At 38.0% G+C, this 21,129-nt stretch overlaps 2 protein-coding genes across 4 annotated transcripts; both read right to left on the reverse strand.

Moving 5' to 3' along the window:
- Positions 1-3,882: 3,882 nt before the first annotated feature.
- On the reverse strand, positions 3,883-6,943 carry LOC129105517 (chitotriosidase-1-like). 3 transcript variants are annotated; one of them, XM_054616589.1, is made up of 12 exons: positions 6,919-6,943; positions 6,788-6,814; positions 6,443-6,647; positions 6,205-6,261; positions 5,873-6,038; positions 5,654-5,778; positions 5,428-5,551; positions 4,775-4,957; positions 4,563-4,679; positions 4,334-4,466; positions 4,172-4,226; positions 3,883-4,075 (listed from the first exon to the last, which is right to left on the reverse strand). In XM_054616589.1, exons 1-12 carry the CDS (start codon positions 6,941-6,943, stop codon positions 3,883-3,885), a joined length of 1,410 nt encoding a protein of 469 aa, XP_054472564.1. The 3 variants fall into 3 exon arrangements, with proteins under 3 accessions (XP_054472564.1, XP_054472563.1, XP_054472562.1); XM_054616588.1 differs by having other exon boundaries at positions 3,883-4,056; positions 4,129-4,226; XM_054616587.1 differs by having other exon boundaries at positions 3,883-4,226.
- A 5,032-nt stretch (positions 6,944-11,975) lies between these two features.
- On the reverse strand, positions 11,976-21,129 carry LOC129105436 (acidic mammalian chitinase-like). Its single transcript, XM_054616458.1, has 12 exons — positions 21,064-21,129; positions 20,531-20,595; positions 19,152-19,181; positions 18,837-19,041; positions 16,957-17,013; positions 16,676-16,841; positions 15,519-15,643; positions 14,999-15,122; positions 14,125-14,307; positions 13,202-13,318; positions 12,903-13,029; positions 11,976-12,449 (listed from the first exon to the last, which is right to left on the reverse strand). The coding sequence occupies exons 2-12, from the start codon at positions 20,547-20,549 to the stop codon at positions 12,241-12,243; spliced, it is 1,362 nt and encodes a 453-aa protein (XP_054472433.1). The 5' UTR covers positions 20,550-20,595; positions 21,064-21,129; the 3' UTR covers positions 11,976-12,240.

Here is a 21,129-nt window from a genome sequence, read left to right on the forward strand (position 1 = left end):
GGTGAATGATTTTTCCAGTTCGGTAAAGTTTGTTATGGATCTTTTCAGTTTCAGATCGGATTTTTTTCAGATTCCGACTTTTGGCGTTGATCTGGCGTGGGGGGCGTGGCTTCAACTGAGAGGTGCTGTAATCAACAAAGAAGGCTGATGACATTCCTCAACCCCGTTGCCTTCAGGAAATGTAGGTATAGCGAGAATTATGACCCAACACGTTCTAAGCACCATATTCATGTGATTGGCAGTAAAAAAAATAGCTTGTCAACGTAATTTCCCAGATTATTTATTAAAAAATAGTTGCAGTTTCTTTCCTGCGCGCTGGCACCAACACTTTCTATACATCATATTCATGTGATTGGCAGTAAAAAATGACACCAGTGCCAAGACTGCGGTCAAGCCAGCCGCACCTCAGGTTTGCCTGGTCAAACTAGCCGCCGCTGTATTCGGAGTGTGCGATTGCTCCAATACTTACGGTAATGCAATAGAATATATATCAGCCTTTTTCTTCAACTTTGATGTGGGATAAAAACACTTTCTTCCATAAGTAGTTTATGAATCTAATATTTTTGGACAGAATACTTCTTGGAATGATTGCAGAAATACTATGAAGTACTTTTACTGTGTACTTTTTGAGTAATCTAAGGTCAAAGTATCCTACAGTGACCAATATTCAGCATTTTCCTCAATCTTTCATGTTGAATAAAAACACTTTCTTAGATAAGTAGTTCATGAGTCCTATATATATTGAATAAGTACTTCCTAAACTATATGCACAAATACTATGAAGTACTATTACCGTTTGAGTGTTTTTATTCAACATGAAAGATTGAGGAAAATGCTGAATATTGGTCTCCTGAAAATACTTTGACCTTGGATTACTCAAAAAGTACACAGTAAAAGTACTTCATAGTATTTGTGCATATAGTTTGGGAAGTACTTATTCAATATATATAGGACTCATAAACTACTTATCTAAGAAAGTGTTTTTATTCAACATGAAAGATTGAGGAAAATGCTGAATATTGGTCACTGTAGGATACTTTGACCTTGGATTACTCAAAAAGTACACAGTAAACGTACTTCATAGTATTTGTGCATATGGTTTAGGAAGTACTTATTCAATATATATAGGACTCATGAACTACTTATCTAGGAAAGTGTTTTTATTCAACATGAAAGATTGAGGAAAATGCTGAATATTGGTCTCCTGAAAATACTTTGACCTTGAATTACTCAAAAAGTACACAGTAAGAGTACTTCATAGTATTTGTGCATATAGTTTGGGAAGTACTTATTCAATATATATAGGACTCATAAACTACTTATGGAAGAAAGTGTTTTAATACCACATCAAAGATTGAGGAAAATGCTGAATATTGGTCACTGTAGGATACTTTGACCTTAGATTACTCAAAAAGTACACAGTAAAAGTACTTCATAGTATTTGTGCATATAGTTTAGGAAGTACTTATTCAGAATATATAAGAGTCATAAACTACTTATGGAAGAAAGTGTTTTTATTCAATGTCAAAGTTTGCCAAAATGGCATATTCTTGTTCTATGGGGGAGATTTGACCTTAATTACTCAAAAAGTACACAGTACAAATACTTCATAATATTTGTGCCATTAGTCCAAGAAGTACTCTGTCCAAAAATATTAGACTCATAAACTACTTATAGAAGAAATAGTTTTTATCCCACATCAAAGTTTGAGAAAAAGGCTGGTATATATTCCATTGCATTACCGTAAGTATTGGAGCAATCACACACTCCGAATACAGTGGCGGCTAGTTTGACCAGGCAAACCTGAGAAGCGGCTGACTTGACCGCAGTGTGCCAAGGTCTGTTTAGCAAGCTCTTTTAGACTGTAGTTGGCAGAAATCGCATATAAGAGCTATAAACTATGCCAGACTGTTCCGCTCAACAACCACACTTTCATATCTAACGTTTCGCACTTCAACATACCACTGTGAATGCAGCGTAGTAACTGCTTGCGATCGCGTCTGCTTCATACGGACAACCTGTTGGCGCCAGCGCTCAGGTTTGGCTGGATTTGGCTCCATAGTCTATGCCTATCTCTTCTCTGTAATGGTAGGGTTCTGCTGTGATGTCATTTTTTGTTTAGACTTATTAGTTCATCATCAAAGTATCCATTAATAATAAATGCTTAATTTGAACCTCTATACATGAGCTGATGGTTTGGGGAAGGCAAAGGAAAAATCCTCAAAATTAATTTTATAACCTAATTTTTAATCAAGCCTACAGGATACAGATCAGCATTACAGTGACCAAAATTGCCATCCCTACAAAATCATGAATTCAAATTTATGTTTGGGTGAAACGTTGATCAAATTACTGTTTTAAAAAACACGTGTTCATGATCATTGCACCTTCTCTGATACACAACAAAACCCATCAGTTAATAGTTTCAGTTTGCTGACATTAAAACCCTGAAGCTTGTGACTGTGTTTGCACAGATAATATTTTCTTTTTCTTTCATGTAATCTATTGTAACAGTTAAGTTGGTGTGGAAGGTTTTGGGAGAAAGTATATGTTATATAGAGACAGACGTACCTAAGTTACAGCCGAAGCTCGGTGGTCATTTTTGATTTGGAAATAAAAAATGCCTTATGCCGTGTTCACACCAAAAGCGTTGCGAATATTCGCAACGCGACTTCGCGTCAGTTTACTCTCAAGTCCGTTTGTGTTTATTCGCTTCATTCGCTCAACGCGCCGCAGAGGGTGAGGGGCTTATCTCCATGGAAACCGTTGTCAACTCATCCATTTATTTCTGCCATCAACCATTCATAAATAAGTAGAAATAACTACTATATATGCTTTATACTCGTTGTGGCAGTCCCAGATATCCCGGGAAACTAAACGCCGTCTTGTCTGGTTCATAACGTCATCCGGTGGCGCCATATTCACTGAATCCAGCGAGCCACCCGTCAGCTCGTTTACTACAGATGTATGGACCGAAAATAAACCATTTTACTGTGATTTAACTGCAATAAATGTATAAAAAGGGACGCCGAAATAACAACATAATGATGGTGGTTTGTAAAAAGTCATAATTCATGTTTTGTTAGTTCTCTCTGCAGGACGACAAGGACATCCCTTCATAAAAGCTTGTTTTGTGAACGGAGCTCGGATCGATGACAGAGTGACAGGAGGAGAATCTCAACGCTGATTGGCTTTCGCAACACAGCGTCACGCGAATCTTTCGCGAAAATCACTAAGGTCCTTAAACTACTTCAAGAACTTTAATAACTGTTTGTTTTTTGACGATATTGACCTTGATAATTTTTTGTAATGTGATTTGTTGAGCTCACCACATTATCTGTGACATCAACTTGAATAAAGCTTCATAAGATATATCAAAGTTGACTGCCGGAGCATTCTGCTTTTACCAGAATAAACCACTAGTTGGAGCCAAACGGGCCAGTTTGTGCATCATTCATCACCCGATGCAAGAGAGAGTATACAACTGCACAGGCTTCATCAGGTCATCACTTTGCTGCAGTTTTTACATTTCTAAACCAGAAGAGAGTGTCTGAATTTGAAGCCCATTTGAACCCCCAAAATGGCATTGAGTTTTTATTAGTATAACCTTTAACATTTATGCTATTGATATAATTCTCCATGTAAAACTTATAGAAATGTTTGGGGTAAGGAAAGAACATATTATTAGGGGGTTTAACAATTTGTCAAACAAATATTTAATATGTTGTAATACCTTTAATTCTTATGGAACATATTCTAATCATTACAATGTTGCAGCTTTTTATAGTCAAAAAGCACAAAATAGATCTTATCCCAGAGGCATTCAGCTTGTAGTCTCAGTACTCAGATATAAGTCAGTGACAATCTTACACTAGTTGACACTTAGGGCCACACACAGCACTTGCAGCTGTCATTAAAGACGGTGCCAAGTCCACACTTATTCAGATAGGTTCGGCCTCCTGCACAAATGTAGAAGCTGGCGTTGTCAGCTGGGTTAGGGTACATGCCGTCCGGCTTGTCTTTGCAGAATCCACGTCCTGGGATAGGGAGAGTGGTCTTGGTGGATGGAGCATTGGTGGTACCACTGGGTTTGGGGGTTTCTGTAAAGGTGGGTGTCCAGGTGGGTGCCATGGTGGTGATAGTAGGTTTGGAGTTTGTGGTAGTGAATGATGCTGTGGTAGTCACACTAGGTTTCTTTGTTGTGGTTGATGGACCTGGAGGCATCTCTGTGACAAGTGGAAGACACAGAAAGACAATATTAAACCAAAAGTTCATTTTTGTTTGCATATGGCTTGTATAAATGGGACCACTCTGGTTCCCATTCTTGTCTTACCAACATCAACGAGTTTGCGCAGATGGGACAGCAGAGGATGGCTTCCCTGTCCACAGAACTCTCCTTTAAAGTCATCCAAATCCAAGGCCCACACAAAGGCCCCGCCATACTTCATATCCTTCATGTACTGGACCTGAAGATTGAACAAGAACAATTAATTTATCTCTTGAATTCCACCCTGCAGCCCAACCCTAAATCTGTAATCCATGTGTATTGATGTGATACCTACCTTGATCTCATAGCTCTCCCTGGTGTCAAATCCAACCCACTCGTTGTTCTTGCTGGCATAGGGAACTTTCTGGTCCTCAATCCATTGAATGGTGGTACCCTTCAGGAAGGTGCAGACCTGAAAGACCAAATTAAAGAAATGCCATTGGATTGTTCCATCGGTCTATCCATGCTACTCGTGTCAGTATGCATTTACTTTTGTTCATACTTTACCTCATAGTAAGACCAGAATCCAGCTTCTCGTGTGAATGGTCCGGCTGAAGCAGCACCACTAGCTGGGGCTCCAACACCAGTGTTTGATGTTGTCAGACGGAAGGTACGACCATAAGTAGCAAATCCTAACATCAGCTTCTCCACTGGGGTGCCCTTGTCTCTCCAGTATTTCATGGCAAAGTCCTAAAATGAAAATGGAAAGATGTATGACCTGGATTTGTTTATGCATGCAGTAGCAACTGACAATGCATGTCAGGGATCAAAAAGTTATTCTAGGGATTTGTTCTTGCACTTCCATACTTCTAGTGCCCCTTAGGTGTCAAGCCTCAAAAATTCTGGATCCTATATTTGTCACAGACCCAACAATGCTCCTCAGTTGTAATTGTAGCCAAGTAGAAATACCCAAAATTAGGTTGCTGTAATTTAACAGCAGGCCTCAATAAAAAAACTAAACAAAGTCAAAACAAACATAAATGGATTTACTGCACTGTTAATCCCTCACAGTGATTGCTTGTTCCTCGTCACATGACTTGAGGTGCCCACTGCAGTGTTCCAAAAGTTGAACTATTTGTCTCGGGATTCACCCTGAAAATAGGCAATTGACAACAGTGGATTTGAGGGTGCAAATACGCTACATGTGAATGGCCCCTTACAGTGTTGAAGTAGATGAGGTCACCACTGTCATGTGAGCCTTGGTACAGTGGGCTGTTATGTCCAGTGAATCGCTCCCAAGCACCATGGAAGTCATAGGTCATTACGTTGATGAAGTCAAGATGCCTGGATAGAATATAAAATACTGATTAAGACGAGCTACTGAGCCAATCTTCAAAAACATTGAAATATTTAATAAAACAGCATTTTCCAAAAAATCTGCAGTACTTTGCAATCTCAGCAATCTCATATCCAGCATCGATGGTACCCTTTCCAGCAGACACTGCAGCAGTTACCATGAGCTGAGGTTTGCCTGTGGCCTTGGCCTCAGCTGCGTAGGCTTCAGCAAGTTCCTGCAAGTAAAGACAATTATGGACTTTTGAAAATATACTGTTATCCATGCAATATATAAATATGTTCCCTTTAGCTCAAGAGTTCATGACCCACCTTACAGAGCAGACTGAACCTCATCTTGTCCACTTGGGGACTTCCACGAGATCCAGGGTACTCCCAGTCCAGATCGAGACCATCAAATCCATGAGTTCTCAGGAATTTGATGGAGGACTGGATGAACGTCTGACGGTTGGCTGGTGTGGACACCATCTTGGAGAACCTGAGGAAATTTGTTTCTCTATAAATAAAGACTTATACTGAAATGCATTTAAGCTCTTGATCATGAGTTTGACATATCTCATTATTCTATTTTTCGTCTAAATCTATTCCTTGTTTGGATGTTTTTAAAGGAGCACACATTTGATAAACAAAGCAGAAACACTCACTGAGTTGAGCCAAAGTTCCATCCACCAACAGCCAGTAACGTCTTCAGACTGGGGTTCCTTTAAAACATACATGTGGTTGCATGATTTGGTTAATGCAGAATAACTGAGTTGACAAAGGCCTGATTATCATACTCAGTGTTTGTATATATACATCTCTACTGGTCATTGAGACACAGATTGAAGATCAACCTGTGATAGCTGGGGAGCATATTTACAAGATGGAAAGACAAGTTCTTACGTGCTTTTCAGGCCGTTGAAGGTTTTGTACAAGGTCTCATCGTTCCATTCATAGGTAACCAACTCGTTTTTGATGTTGATGATGGAGAAAGCATATATCAGATGGGTGCACAGGAAGGGATCCACATTTTGGGGCATGTATTTCCCAGTACCTGGTCTGTACTGGGACCAGTTGGTGAAATAGCACACCATCTTGGAGGCAGTTGCTGGAGATCAGTAAAAGCAAATCAGTGGTCAGAATTACACGCAAACAATTATTTTCAGACACTTTAAGTCAGCATCAATACAGACTTCAAAGTGTAGTTGTATGACCATGTCATAAGTTTTACTTATAAGCATAACTTACCCAGCTGGCACATCACCAGGCACAGGCCTAAAGAGAGATACATATTTGAGAATAAATTGCATACATTCAATTTCATGTATCATGTGATCAAGACAGGTGACGTAGAGCACTGAGGTATGATGACTGTTTACCTGCTAGAATAGTGAGCTTAGTCATCTTGATTTTCAAAGCTCACAACTTCTTTTTTCTAGAATAAATAAACAGAAGGAAAACACAAAGACAAATAAAATTAATATAATATAATTGCATATTCTTTGGAATTATTAAGATGATTCTAATGTTCAACTTGACTAAAACTATTGAGCTATGGCCTATAACACAATTTTAATTTGGGGCACAATAACAGCACTAATGTGAACCATCTATAGGGGCTTTTAAAATGTTTGTACTTGTCTGAGTCAAACAATATCTGTCAAAGTTATATAAGAGACCCCCGAGATTTCATATATAAATGTAACTAATTTCCCATCGTTTCAGCAATTATTATTATATAATAATAACTATATATACAATTAATAGCAGCAATGAGATCAATAACACCTGTACTGTAATAACTTTACCAAAGGAATGTCTAGAGATATATATATTATATTGAATTCCACAGACTTTCAGTGCTCTTTTCCTGTAAGCCCCATGTTGCAGGTATTACCATGTCTGGATGAATCGGTAGTTTAATTCCAGCCCTAAAAACAACTGCAACTTTTCCCCAACTCGTAGGAAATACTGAGTATACATTTGTCTGAAAACTGAGTCATACTAAACTAGAGCTAAATCTCTACAGGAACTGACAATGCTTAATTTCATGTGGAAACTTACCTTTGGATCTCAGAGGGAACTAATGTGTCTGAGGTTTCAATCTTCTTATATACATGAGGAGCAGGTTACCAGTCCACCTTACATACCATGAAAGGGTGGTGGGCAATAATGACATGTTGCGTATGTTCCAACAGAAGGAGATAAGATAAGTAAATCAGGCCTGTACTGACGTATGGTGATAAGCTTTAGCATATGGCAGAGACAGTGTGAAAAAAAAGTATTTCTGTGCTGATATGACAAAAATTAGGTGATTGATTAATATGTCATAGATTGATACAGAATCATGTGAGTCTGGGCTGGTGCATGGCATCAGCGTAGTGTCATCAGAAAATATATATTATGCAGACCACATCATGGCATGTTAAGCGTGATTTATGCTCGCCACAACAGCGAGGGTGATGAGTGTCTGTACAGCCAAAGTGAAGTCGCACCATCAGACACGGCTCTTCGGGGGGTTCCGTACGGCAGATTTTGCCTGCAGATGCACATCCAATATTTTCTAACTAGGCGGCTGCGGGTGGTTGGAGAACAAGGGAAACCCTGAGGAGCTTTGAGAATATCCGTTTGTGTCGATCCAAACATTTCCTCATCACAATTCTGTTTCAGCTCATGTAAGTGTGACTGCCCTCACAGAAAAAAATGACAGAGGCTTTACAGTCCAGACTGTTGAAGAGGCATACAAACATGTAAGGCCCAAATAATAATAAATAAATATGTTGGAGGGCAGTAATAGCAAAAAAACAAGCTGAAGAAAACTTCTAGCCAAGAGAACAGCAGTTGTGTGATCACTATGAGTGACTCTTTTTGAATAGTCAGTGGATCCATTGTTCTTAGTGCAGCTTTAAAAAAATAATTTAACCCCAAAATGACCATATCTATTTCTCACCCCATATTAACTTGGATTTTTTTTCACTCATGCCTCCAACTTTAACAGTGATTTCAAAAATCTGCATTAACAGTCTCATGCTTGAGCAAGCGCTACTCCTCCAGGCATGTACTGTTTATGTGAAAGTCTTTTAAAAAGTAAGGTTTTGGAGAAAATACATGTGTTTGGGAAGAATTGAGCATACAACTGGATAAATAGACTTGGATTTTACTGCAGGGGTTTGTAAACAGATGTTTCGACATAGCTTTGAAGTTGTTAAACCTGGACCCGATTTACTTCAATTCATCAAGACTTCTCTCAGTTTTTGACACTTTGTTCACCGTGGAGTCAAACAAAGTTTTCTTCAAGAATTAAATGTAACACAGTGTGAGGAGTGAACAAAATGATCATGTTGGGGGTGAATATTTCCTTTGAAGAAAATATTTTTATTGGCTTTTCCGCTTCTGTATGTGCATTAACAAAAATATAGTTTTGGAGTCAGGTAGTGTTTAGCCTAGCTTTGGCTATGAGGCAGCAGCTAGGCAAAAATATGAACATCTGGGATAATAGATGGAGTAACATGTAGGAGCTATGTTGGCTAACAACTGCTTACAGTCCCAGACATTTTTGTTCCTCTTCCTGTACTGATTACCAAATGAGATACAGCATAGTAATTGGTGAGTTAAGGCTTTTTTTTTCACAGGACAGAGGCCGGCTAGCTGTAACCCCTGCTTTCTGTCTTTAAGCTTAGCTAGGCTAACCACCTCATGTCTCTAGCTTTGGGCTTTACTGTCAGACATGAGATTGAGTTTGATCTTCTCATCTCTCTCTTATAATGGAAAGTGAATAGGCACATCTTCCAGAACGCGAGCTTTTCCTTCTATGCAGCTTTCCACTAGCAATTCCTCTCCTTCTCCCCAGGACATAAATGGAAACTGGTAAACTCCAAGGACATGAAGATCATTTAAATAATGACACGGGCTGTCCTTAAACACCCCATGCATATGATTCCATTGCACACAACATTGCTGTGTAAGGCTTGGAGCTAACATCTAGATTACTCTATCTCTTTCTTGTAGTCAAGCTGAAGAACATTGAACACAGCCATTAAGATGCCTAGTTATTAGTGAATATTGCTCCATGTCAGATAACACGTTGGAGCACAAATAAATGATTAATGTTTCTATTGATAACATAGTTATACAACTCATATTTGCGTATGTTGGGTGTGACACCAGTCTATTTGACATGGGTTCGTATTTTCAAGAACTGTTTCATAATGAATAGCGGCAAGTCAAGAGAGAAGAAAAATATATTTTATCAGATATCCTATCACTTACTGATGCAGAAGCAGTTCCTGCCCTATAAACACTTTTATATACTGCAGCCTTGTAAAATGGAACAACTGTTCCCTGTTCATATTTTCCTTATTGATGTTTGAAAGTCAGAAACTACTGACTACTAAGCATTGTGCAACACAGATTGTGAAGAGTGCTATATAAATAAATACAATTATTATCATTATTATTATTGTTAAATGCACATGGTCAGGCCCAACATTCATTGTTTTCTTGTGACAAGGCCAAAAATAATACAGAGAGGGTTTTTTATTTAAAAAACAAAACAACAATAAAGAAAACATAAGGGAACAGCTTGGATCGGGCCGGACTCCTCCAGCATTTATAGCTATAGCTACGAAAAATCTGCCGTAATTTGTAGAGATCCCACAAAATGTGTTCGAATGTTTTCCGCGTCCAACAAACAGCGATCTGTTTGTTCCTCTTGTGAAATGAGAATCAACGTTGATGTTTTTGTGTTGTAACTTGTGTACTTAATTAATGACACTTCCATTGTTATTTAATCCCAAACAACAATCTTTTCCTTATAAACCTAACTAAGGAGTTTTGATGACTAAACCTGATGATACATGCATATGAAAACTGTTGCAGTGTAGTATTATAAAAAATATAATTAAAATTGATAGCCAAAAGAAAAATGCAAAAGTATAATATGTCATGAAAATGTCATAAAAAGTCATGTATGCCTTGAAATATGTCATAAAGTCTTCACATAGAAATATATACTAAGTACTATCCCATTTGCATAAAAACTGTCATATAAAATATCATGAAAATACTTTGTCACAAAAAGCAATAAAAAGTCTTTGTATATTGTGCAATCAAAAAGTAAAAATGTAGTATACCATAAAAAATGCCAATATTACATAAAATGTACAATATAATGGAAAAAGTCATAAAGATATCATAGTTTGGTATGCTATGAAAATTGTATTTATGTCAAAAAAATGTCATGAAAAAGCCCATAAAAAAGTCAAGGGTTAGGGTTTATGAAATATCATAAAAATCAAAAGACATATTGTTGTCCACACTTCTCAGGACAATACTTGGAGAATCTTTTCATAACTATGCTATGATACTATTGTGACATTTTATTACTTTAATGAGATACTTTAATATCATTTGTTTAAGGCATACTACGTTTTATTCTTTATGGCATATACTACATTACAGTACATTACATACTGTGACCTTTTTATAACACCATACTATTTTATTATTTTATCATAGTATGCTATAAAATTATGTTTAAATGAAATACTATATTATAATTTTTTATGCATACAATACTGTAACCTTTTTTTGACAAACTGCTATTAAGACATACTTTACTCTGTTGTTTTCAGATTTTTATTTAATGATATGACATTTTTCATTTTCATCTGTCTCTTTTCTATGACATATTACATAATCCATTTTTTCTTACTGTATTCTTTTCTTAGCATACAATATTTTTATTTTTTTATGATATACTATGATTTTTTTATTTACTTGTTTATGGCAAACTATATTATTAAATGTTTTATGATTGTTTTTATGACATACTGTACCATGTCTCTTTATGACATTTGTATGGCATACTACACTATGACATTCCTATAACATACTATGACATTCGATAATCTATTCATTATTAAAGCTACTTAAAGGAAATTTATTTTGGATTTATTTTAGAAAAGTTCTCTCATTTAAAACCGGATCTCTGACTGCAGGTTGAAGGTGGAAGCCAAGGCTGATCTTGGTCTGTCTTGGGCGGGCCGGGCGCAAGGAATCCGACATGATGAATGACAATTATTAAGAATAACTAAATAGAAAGAGACAATCTTCTCGCTGATGGTCTCATTTACATATGTACGTCCCAAAGCGGCATCAGTCTTAAACTGAGACTGTTTCAGAAACAGTTAACAGTTCCTCGCAGTAACTTTAAAGTCATTTTTCATGCAAAAAATCCATTAATTGCAGTTTTCTGACCCTCAAATATAGATATTTCCTATTTTATCATTTTTTGTGGCATACTATATTATTACATTTTGATGACATTTTTGTTGAACACTATATTGTTAGTTTTATGTGCGAAAGTGTTCCACATATGATTGACAGTCTGTTTCTAAACACAATCCTTCACAATAATGGATTTCATTCAGGGTTTTCATCCGAGCACAGCCACTTTATTCACAATTCAACCATTGTTAGAAAGTAAGTGGAGAGACATATAGAAGAACATAATGCAGTTACATGTGTCATTTTGGAGTAGAAAATCTGTCATATCATTCATCGGGTCAGTAAAAATTGTTTAATTTGTTGAAGAATGCAGTGAGCTAGCTGCAAGGTTAATCATTGCACACTGACACTGAGATAATTCACTGCGGTGTACATTCATGGACTCGGTGTGTGCTTGTAGTTCAGTCTGTGGCTCAGGGCCAGTCGCAGCACTTGCAGGAGTCGATGTAGATGAGGCCGGGCTGGCAGCTGTGCAGGTAGGTGTTTCCCTGGAAGCACTGAAAGTAGGTGGTCTTATCAGCTACGTTCTCATACAGGCCATTGGGGCGGCCACGGCAGAAGTCTGCAACAGGGTCCCTGGTGGTGGTGGGGGCTGGGGTGGTGGTGGGCTTTGGGCCAAAGCCTTCAGAATCAGACATGGAGAAGAAAAAGATGACATTAAGTTAATAAACAGAGGCTAAACCAACCTTTTCTGACAACTGACTACAAACTGCACCGAAACTTAAACACTAAACGCATTTTTACTATTTTCATTGTTTTCAGGTTTCTGGGATTGTTATTGATCAATCAATAGATTAGATTAAAAAGTACACTAAATTCTTAAAAGTTAACCTTACTTAAAAAACGCATGCAAACCAATTGTTTTAAAAACTAAAAAAAGGTGCTTGTTTTGCTTAAGTAAAGTGTAACTGCTAAAAATCCTATATAGAGTACTTGAGACTTCCCTTCAAATGTACTCTTGGCTCGGTATGGACTACTAAGAATGACTATTGCAAACAACAAAATCCTTTCAAGTGTAAAAGACATCAGAGTGAGCGGAGACTGCTTTGTAAGTTAGCTGAGCTACAGTATTTACCCATTGACATCCTGAGGTGGTTGACAAGAGGATAAGTTCCAGCTGCGCAGAAGTATCCACCAAAGTCATCCATGTCCAGAGTCCACACATGAGCACCTCCCAGGTTGTTGCCAGTCATCCACTCGACCTACAGGACGAGCACATCATTGACAAAGAGGATCAAACAGCAGCTAGAGGGACATCTAGTAGACCTAGAATGGAAAAATAGGAGAACTACTCTCCTTCATCAAAGTTTTGATCACAGATCACATGAGTCCAGTGGCATTATAACTGCATGTTATAGTTGAGCACTTGGTTACCTTGGAAGAATAGCTGCGCATGTCATCATAGCCCACCCAGGAACTTCCATAGGTGGCGTAAGGAACCTCCTGTTCAGGGATCCATCCAGCAGTAGCACTGGAAGTGTAGTCACAGATCTGGTAACACAGAAACAGAAACAGAGTTAGATCAGACATGAACACAGGGCTTTGGGATGGAGATACTCTTAGTTAATTTTACAGTCTTTCTGATAAAAACACTTAAAGGGGCAGTGTTTATGATTTAGTGATATCTAGTGGTCGGCTTGAAGATTGCAACCAACTGAATATCACTCTGCTCACTCCTCCCTTACCAGAACTGCGATAGCTTGCAGAACCGTGGTGATGACGTGGTGTTTTTCAGGACATCCTAAACACTACTTTACGAGCAACAAAATTCCAATGGCGGCTGCCGATACCACGGCTTCACAAAAAGGTAACCTTCAGGTAAATTGAAAAACGTGAATGTCACTCTCAAGAGCCAGTGTGCAGTTTATCCGCTCTGGGCTACTGTAGAAACGTGGAGGTTCAACATGGAGGACTTAAGAGGACCTGCTCCCTATTAAGATATGAAGGCCTTGTTCTAAGCTAACGAAAACACAACGATTCTTATGGCAAAATAGATGATGATAGGTGATTATACGCTAATGGAAACATAGTCATGAACATTATATTCCATTTCTGCGAATAGGTCCCCCCGGAAATGCTAAACACTTGCCCTTTAAAGGAAAAGTCCACATTCATTTTTTATTTCTAATTTTGGATGTGTTTAGGTGCTCAGTTGTTTAGCTCCATTTTCTTCTTCATCAGATGTAGATGGCCGCAAGTCATGTTGATGTTGAGTCATGTAGCAGTAATAATCAAAATACTAATTGTATTCTGATTTTAGGCTTTCCAAATTCAACTAAACATTGACTGTGCCGTACCTCATAGTAGGCCCAGAAGCCGGCAGTGCGAGTGTAGGGTCCGGCATCGGCGGGGCCTTTAGCTGGTGCTCCCAGGCCAGTAGCACCGCTGGTTAGGCGGTAAGTTCGTCCATAGGTGGCGAAACCCAGCAGCAGCTTCTCGGCTGGTGCTCCCAGAGCCAGCCAGTGGGAGATGGAAGAGTTCTAACAAAAAGGACAAAGGAGATAAATACTACAGCGTAAAACTCTGTATTAGTGACATTGGATCAGATGCCTCCCTGTTATGTGAAAAGTTTGTTAGTATTATTGATTCAACTGTGAATAAACTAAAAGGTTTTTTGTAGTAATTTGCCTCTGCACTATACTTTTGCTCTGGCTTATGCTTTAAGATGCTTGTTTAAGAAAGGAGATGCACTTATGACTTCTGGTGACTAGTAGTTCTCTTGAATACCTATGTTGAATACACTTCCTGTAAGTCGCTTTGGATAAAAGCGTCTGCTAAATGACTGTAATGTAATGTAATGTAATGTCAAGCATATGCAGATTTTACTAAGGAATTTGTGGAGAGCAAACAGGAGACAAAAGTGGAGGGGCTTATATTCACATGCTGGATAGAAACATGCCTCTAGATGAATGCTTATGTTACTCTATATCTGGATACTTGTCCTCTATATTCAAAGTGCTAAAAAAATCTGTTAATGCAGCTTTAAGTGGAAAAGGCTTTCTGAAAACCACATATAGCGTTACATCGTTCTCATCAGTGAGATAAAGCCTTATAAATTGCATTTTGGACAATTAAATCATAAATAAACACTCAAACTAATACAACATAAAGTGTAAAAGTGTGTGTGGTTTGCAGAAGTGTGTCTTTTGTGTGTCTTCGTGTGAGTCTTACGATGTTGTGATGAATGTGTGAGCCGGAGTCCACAGAGCTGCGGTAGAGTGGGCTGTTGTGTCCAGTAGCTGCCTCCCAGTGTCCATGGTAGTCATAAGTCATGACATTGAGGAAGTCAAGGGGACTGTTGATTTTAAAAGATTTTCCTTTTAGATCAGCAGTAGGAGACGTTTAAATGTTGGTGAAGGACGCAGTAAAAAGCAACTTGCAAAAGTTGCACTAAGTTTACAGCCAACAGCTGGTTAGTTAGCTTAGCCCAAAGACTGGCAAGAGCCTGGATCTGTGCAAAGATATATCAAACAGTTTTTACATTTGACAAAATGGAACAAGGCTAGCGGATTATTGGCACCAGACCCTGTGTGCATAGTGAAATAGAACATCTTATTTTTCGAATTCCTGCATCGCATATTTGCATTGTACTGTGATAAACGGCTTTAAAGTTACCTTCCTTTCCACCTAACTGAAGATACCTTACTCTTCTGAGCATAAACATACACCAGTCCATTGAAATCAAACTCACTCTGCGATCTTATTGACCTCGTAGGCTCTGTCGATGGTGGGACGCAAAGACGCCACGTTGGCTGACAGCAGCAGCTGGGTCTTCCTGTTTTCCTTGGCGTCGTCCTCAAAGGCCTTTGACAGCTCCTGTAGACAGCGTGAACACAGAACAGCTCAGATCCTCCACATCTGATTGTTTCTGTCCATCTCCTACTACAACATCACAGGTTTTAAAGAAGACTTGGAAGAATTATGCATCCCACAACGCTTTGTTTGTTAACTCACTCAGTGTGTAATTTCTCTTTTTTTAATTGTTTGTCACCTTGTATCAAAACTAAGTGGATTTATATTTTAAATGAATGCTGTCTGGCTCAAATGTAACATTAAACCTACTGGCTGACATATAGATGGATTGCTTGCTATTGCACTTTGGTGAGCTCCTGACTTTTCATTTAGCTTCACCATCAGCTCAAACTTTTCATTAGTCCAGTACTTAACATTCCCATATTGTAGCAAGTGATATTTCTGTATTTTTTTGTGAAATTAGAAAGTAGATCTAGGTGCTATATAGATACTGTGAAAGTATCAAAGTGCTCAATCCACGGAGAAATGCACACGACCCGTATTCAATAACTGTTCCTTTAAACAAGCCCCCGACTGCAGTGACGATGTGAAGACGGAGACAGTGCGGATGCAGAAGACCGGAGAACACTGACCAATCAGAGCAGGTTTGAACATTAAAACATGAAAACATGTTCTAGTAGAAAAACCAAAATATCTGTAGTATGAACCTGAAAATAAACATAAATATTTCTTCAAGTAGTTTATGACTAAATACTAATGACATTGCCATCAGGTTCAGCTGTCTAGTGCTAATTAGCAAATGTTTGAATGCTAACATGCTAAACTCTGATGCTTATTATTATATTGCACATTATACCCACTGCCAGACAGAAATGCATACATGGATCTGCCCGAAGACACTGAAATAAAAGACTGAAAGTGGCGTGGAATGCAATATTTTAAATCGGGTTTGCCTCTAATGCCATCAGAACAATTTAATAAATGCTGTAATCACATAAAGGTCCAACATTTATGGCTTTCAGATTTTTTTTTTGGCAGATTAAAATGCAACTAGTGAAAGTCAGAGTGCCGTTAAACACTGGGATCCCTGCTTACCGTGACCAGCAGAGTGAACCTCTCCTTGTCTGTCTGTGGGCTTCCGTTGTGTCCAGGATACTCCCAGGCCAAGTTCAGCCCGTCAAAGTTATGGGTGCGGAGGTAACTGATTGCCGACCTGATGAAGGCTTGGCGGCCCTCAGGATTGGCGACCATGGCGATGAATCTGGTGGGATGTAGAAAAAAAGGTCTCCATACCATTGACCTACATTGTTGTGATACAGCCAGGGAGGTATCTGACCTCTGAGTTGAATGTGTGTAAAGAACAAGGAGGAACTCACGGGCTCAATCCATTGTCTGATCCTCCGACTGACAGCAGAGTCTTCAGAGCAGGATTACTGACAAAGAGAGAGACAATCAACATCTTAAATGTAATCAACACATCAAAAAACAACACAAAGTTTCAATCTTATACTGATGATGTTATACTTCATACTCCACTTAACCCGTTGGCCTGTAATATTTATTACAGTTTATTAGTTATAGGACTTAGTTTAGACTCTTTCTGGAGCTTTGTAGGAACTTTGAATTGTGACAAACCGTACCTACACATGTAATCTTACTCTGATTGTAATTTTACTCTGGCCATATTCAACTGTAAATAATGGCTTATCTGACCTTCTGCATATTACAGTCATGCTTATAGTTTATTCTGCTCATAACATATCTTGACTCATTCGCATGTACTTATTATTTATTGGTTTGGAGTTTCCTACATGCCTTTTGATTAACTCAAATTAATTAACTTAAATGTTTTCTTATTTTGTTCTTTGGGTAATGTTTTTTTAGCCAGTCTTCCATAAAGCCCAGCTCTGTGTTTTGCACGGCCTAAAGCACTCTTATGGACAGGTAGAGGTCTCTGCATCTCCTTCAGGGTCATCTTTGGTCTCTTTGTGTCTCTCTGATTAATGTCCTCCTTGTCTGGTTCGTCAGTTTTGGTCCTCTCTCGGCAGCTTTGTTGTGGAGCTGCAGTCTTTTCATTTTGTAATAATGGATTTACTGGTGCTCCGTTAGATACTGTGATTCTTGGATTGCACACAGGTTTAACTTTATTTTGACTAATTATGTGACATCGGAAGGTAATTGGTAGCACCAGATCTTATTTAGGGGCTTCATAGCAAAGGAGGTGAATCTATAATTCCAACAAAACTTTTAACTTTTTTGTTTCATACATTTTTTTGTTTTTTAATTTCTTTGTGCATTGCATTAGATTACATAAAATCAAAATTAAATCAATATTAATTCCAGGTTGTATTAAAACAAAATAGGAAAAATACAAGGGGGCTGAATACTTAAGCAAGGTACTGTACATCCCTTCTTCTCTACACACAACCCCAGGGGGTTATAATTTATCCAGTTCACTAATTAGTTGTAAATCATAAGTTCTCAACTTTATTATAACTGATAACATAGTTACTGGACTTGCCAAACAATCATTAGAAGAATGCAGCCTGTTCTCCTAAAAATGATCTTCCCTTGTCAAGTACCTTCCGAGGGAATTATATTTTTCTCCAGGATTACGTTTGTATTTGACGAATAAAAAAGATCGTCCATAGTTCAAGGAAGTCCACTTTAGTGGGTTGTGTGAAACCAAAGTCATCATTGACTTATTTTAATTCAGGTCAATTTAGTTATCTACTGTGTTGTGTCATGTTATCAATATATTGACTTTTACTGAGTTGTTCTCTGCCCTTTATTCATTATAAGACATCACTGATATGGTCATTTATCCTCACTGACAGCCATACAATCATAGAAAAAAATACTTTGTTTTTGCCAATGCATGTCTGTAAACTGAAAATATGCAGTTGACTCTTAAAACAAATTTACAATCAAAATGATGTAATGCTAATGTTAGAAGATCTAAATGACCATGACTAAATAAGCCCTGGTGTTGAGAAAATGATTAAGCAGAAGGATTCTCGTGAGGTTTTTCTTTGATATACTTTTGTTGTAAAAATGTGTTAATGAGGTAAGAAATGTGTCATGATTTCTATACATTACCCCTCCATGCTTTTTAAAATAGAACATGGTTTTACTTGACAACTCAACACGTTTTCTAATGTTCAACGGAAAACGGTTATTGGTCTAAAACCCAGACAGGAGACCATCAGTGGAGGGAACACTGAACGTCTGGTTTATTGAAGATGCGTTCACTCACACGTTCTTGAGGTGGTTGAGCTGGATGTACTGCTGCTCATCGTTCCACTCATTGGGGCTGATCTGGTTGAAGCTGTTGATGGTGGCCAGAGCGTAGATGACATGTGTGCACAGGAAGGGGTCAATGTCGTCTGCGGTGAATTTGGCACTGCTGGGCCTGTACTGGGCCCAGTTGGTCATGTGGCACACCAGTCTGTAGGATGAGGCTGAGGGAGGACAGTGGGATAACAGCAATGAGACTCACCTGTGTTTGTTCTGACACTTGAATCATAGTGGTGTGAGGAAGAGTCAGTGCCTGTACAAAATGAATGCTTACCCATGTGTAAAACGAGCAGAACGCTCAGTGCTGAAAAACAACGGAGAAAGCAGGAGGAGAGAACATGTGAGACTTTGGCATTTTAAAAATGTCCAAGGATGGAAAAAATAGAATGAACAGGGACCTGGTGGGCAAAGCAACAGCCAACTATAATTAAAGTTGCTGCAAAAATTTTTTTTTTACCTTTTAACATTTACCTAGTAATTTTAAACCCTAAGAGTACAACATAGACCATTTTTTTTTTTGTCATTTTTAGGGGGACCGTGGATATATAAGGGAGAAACACAAGTGGCGTGAAGGTTCATTTGATTGATGCAGCTTTGGTTAGGCGCCTATTCAAGTGTGAGAACATTATGGTGGAAGAAGATGATGACATTCCCATGCTCTATTATGTCTCAGTCTCAATAACACCATATAAAATCTATGCCATGATTCTGCAAAAATTGCATTATTCGTAATTGTGCATGGCAAGCACTTCTCTTCCCAAAACGGCTCAGAAACCCCCTTATTGTCAACAGAGCTAGGACAGCCATAAATCCTCTGAATGAACTAGGTCTGTAGTTTGTATTTGGTCATGAGGCTGTGAATAATCCAAAGGTCACAACAGGTCATTTTATACAGTGATGTCAGTTCCAAAATAATAGTCTCACTACAAAAAAATGTCTACTATGAGGACTGACATCACACATGGATACAACTGGGCTTATTGGATCCACAGGAGGATCAGCTTTACAATCAAACCCAATTAATGCAATTCCAAGAATGTTGAGGGACCCCAGTATGCAGAAATACTTAACTACACCATTAAAGAATGGGCTAAATAACACATTTATACTGCATACAGAAAAACTGCATATGATTTGAAAAAGGTAATTGTGTCATTTTACTCATTTAACAATTTAATTACTAAATATCAAATGTCTGCAATATTTCAATGTATAAAAGGAATTAATTAGAGACTAGTAATGTGAAATAATAACACAGTTAAACAAATTCAAAATGTGTAAAACATAAATAAGATAAATAAGATTAATAGTGGTTGGACAATAAAATATTAAGACAAAATGAGCACAGTTGTTCTAAGTCCTGAAAATGGTTAGAATAGTGAATTCAGAATTACTTTGAATACCATGCCCAGTTTAAACGGCTTAATTCAGTTATGACAGTTATGACGGAATGAATAAACAAATCACTGAATCAATGCGAATAATGAATAAATGAGAGGAGGTCTTCCTATGTGTCTCTCCTGGCGTTTAGGAAAAAAGTGTTCTATATCTGTATAAAGTTATTGGCAATCCTTGCATATATGTATGTGAGTGTCTTTGTGTGTAAAACTGGTTAATGGAATTAAACACATAAAATGAGTGACTGGTATTCACCTGTGAGGAGTCTCCCCATTGTACTCTCTGAAGATCAAAAACAATTTTCTGATGTAGCAGTGAACCTGTGAATGATCATCAAACATTCACATGAGATGATGATAACACACATGAAAAACTAAAGCAGACATCCTTTGGCTACTGCTGAAACAAGCACATTAACTCACAGCGACGTAGCTCGTTTCTTTATACATTCAATATGATAGTTAATTAAACGGCTTTAGGTTTCTTTTCTTGGACAGAATAAGCAAAGACATCACTTTAGTCAGATATATTTTGATGGACATTTGACACTTTCTTAAACATTTCTTAAACAAGTAAAACAATTTAATGATTATTAAACAAAAATATTCTATAAGTTAGTCAATAATAAAAAATATATTTAGTTGTAGGCCTGTATGCTGCTAATAATTGCTGTACAATGTAACCACTCTTTCCCATTAAAAAAAACAACATGTTAATGTTTGCACATGAAGCAACTTGCAGCTAAATGCTAGTTGTATACAACACAAACATGGCGATGTTCTCATTACCTTTCTTCAAGAGGAAGCGAAGCAGAGTCCAGAGCTCGGTGGAGTCGAGTCTGATTTATATTTTAC

This window comes from Anoplopoma fimbria, chromosome 17, assembly GCF_027596085.1.
Source record: "Anoplopoma fimbria isolate UVic2021 breed Golden Eagle Sablefish chromosome 17, Afim_UVic_2022, whole genome shotgun sequence".
Classification (NCBI taxonomy): domain Eukaryota; kingdom Metazoa; phylum Chordata; class Actinopteri; order Perciformes; family Anoplopomatidae; genus Anoplopoma; species Anoplopoma fimbria.

What these genes read in the sequence shown, in the direction of transcription:
- LOC129105517 (XM_054616587.1), bottom strand. Translation starts at nt 6,943, where the DNA reads ATGACTAAGCTCACTATTCTAGCAG. An exon ending in CCTGGTGATGTGCCAGCTGG is followed by an intron (nt 6,648 to 6,787) that starts GTAAGTTATGCT and finishes ACTGATCTCCAG; the next exon opens with CAACTGCCTCCAAGATGGTG. An exon ending in GGGAGAGCTATGAGATCAAG is followed by an intron (nt 4,467 to 4,562) that starts GTAGGTATCACA and finishes TTCAATCTTCAG; the next exon opens with GTCCAGTACATGAAGGATAT.
- LOC129105436 (XM_054616458.1), bottom strand. An exon ending in CTCAACCACCTCAAGAACGT is followed by an intron (nt 17,014 to 18,836) that starts GTGAGTGAACGC and finishes TCTCTTTGTCAG; the next exon opens with TAATCCTGCTCTGAAGACTC. An exon ending in GCTTCTGGGCCTACTATGAG is followed by an intron (nt 13,319 to 14,124) that starts GTACGGCACAGT and finishes CTGTGTTACCAG; the next exon opens with ATCTGTGACTACACTTCCAG.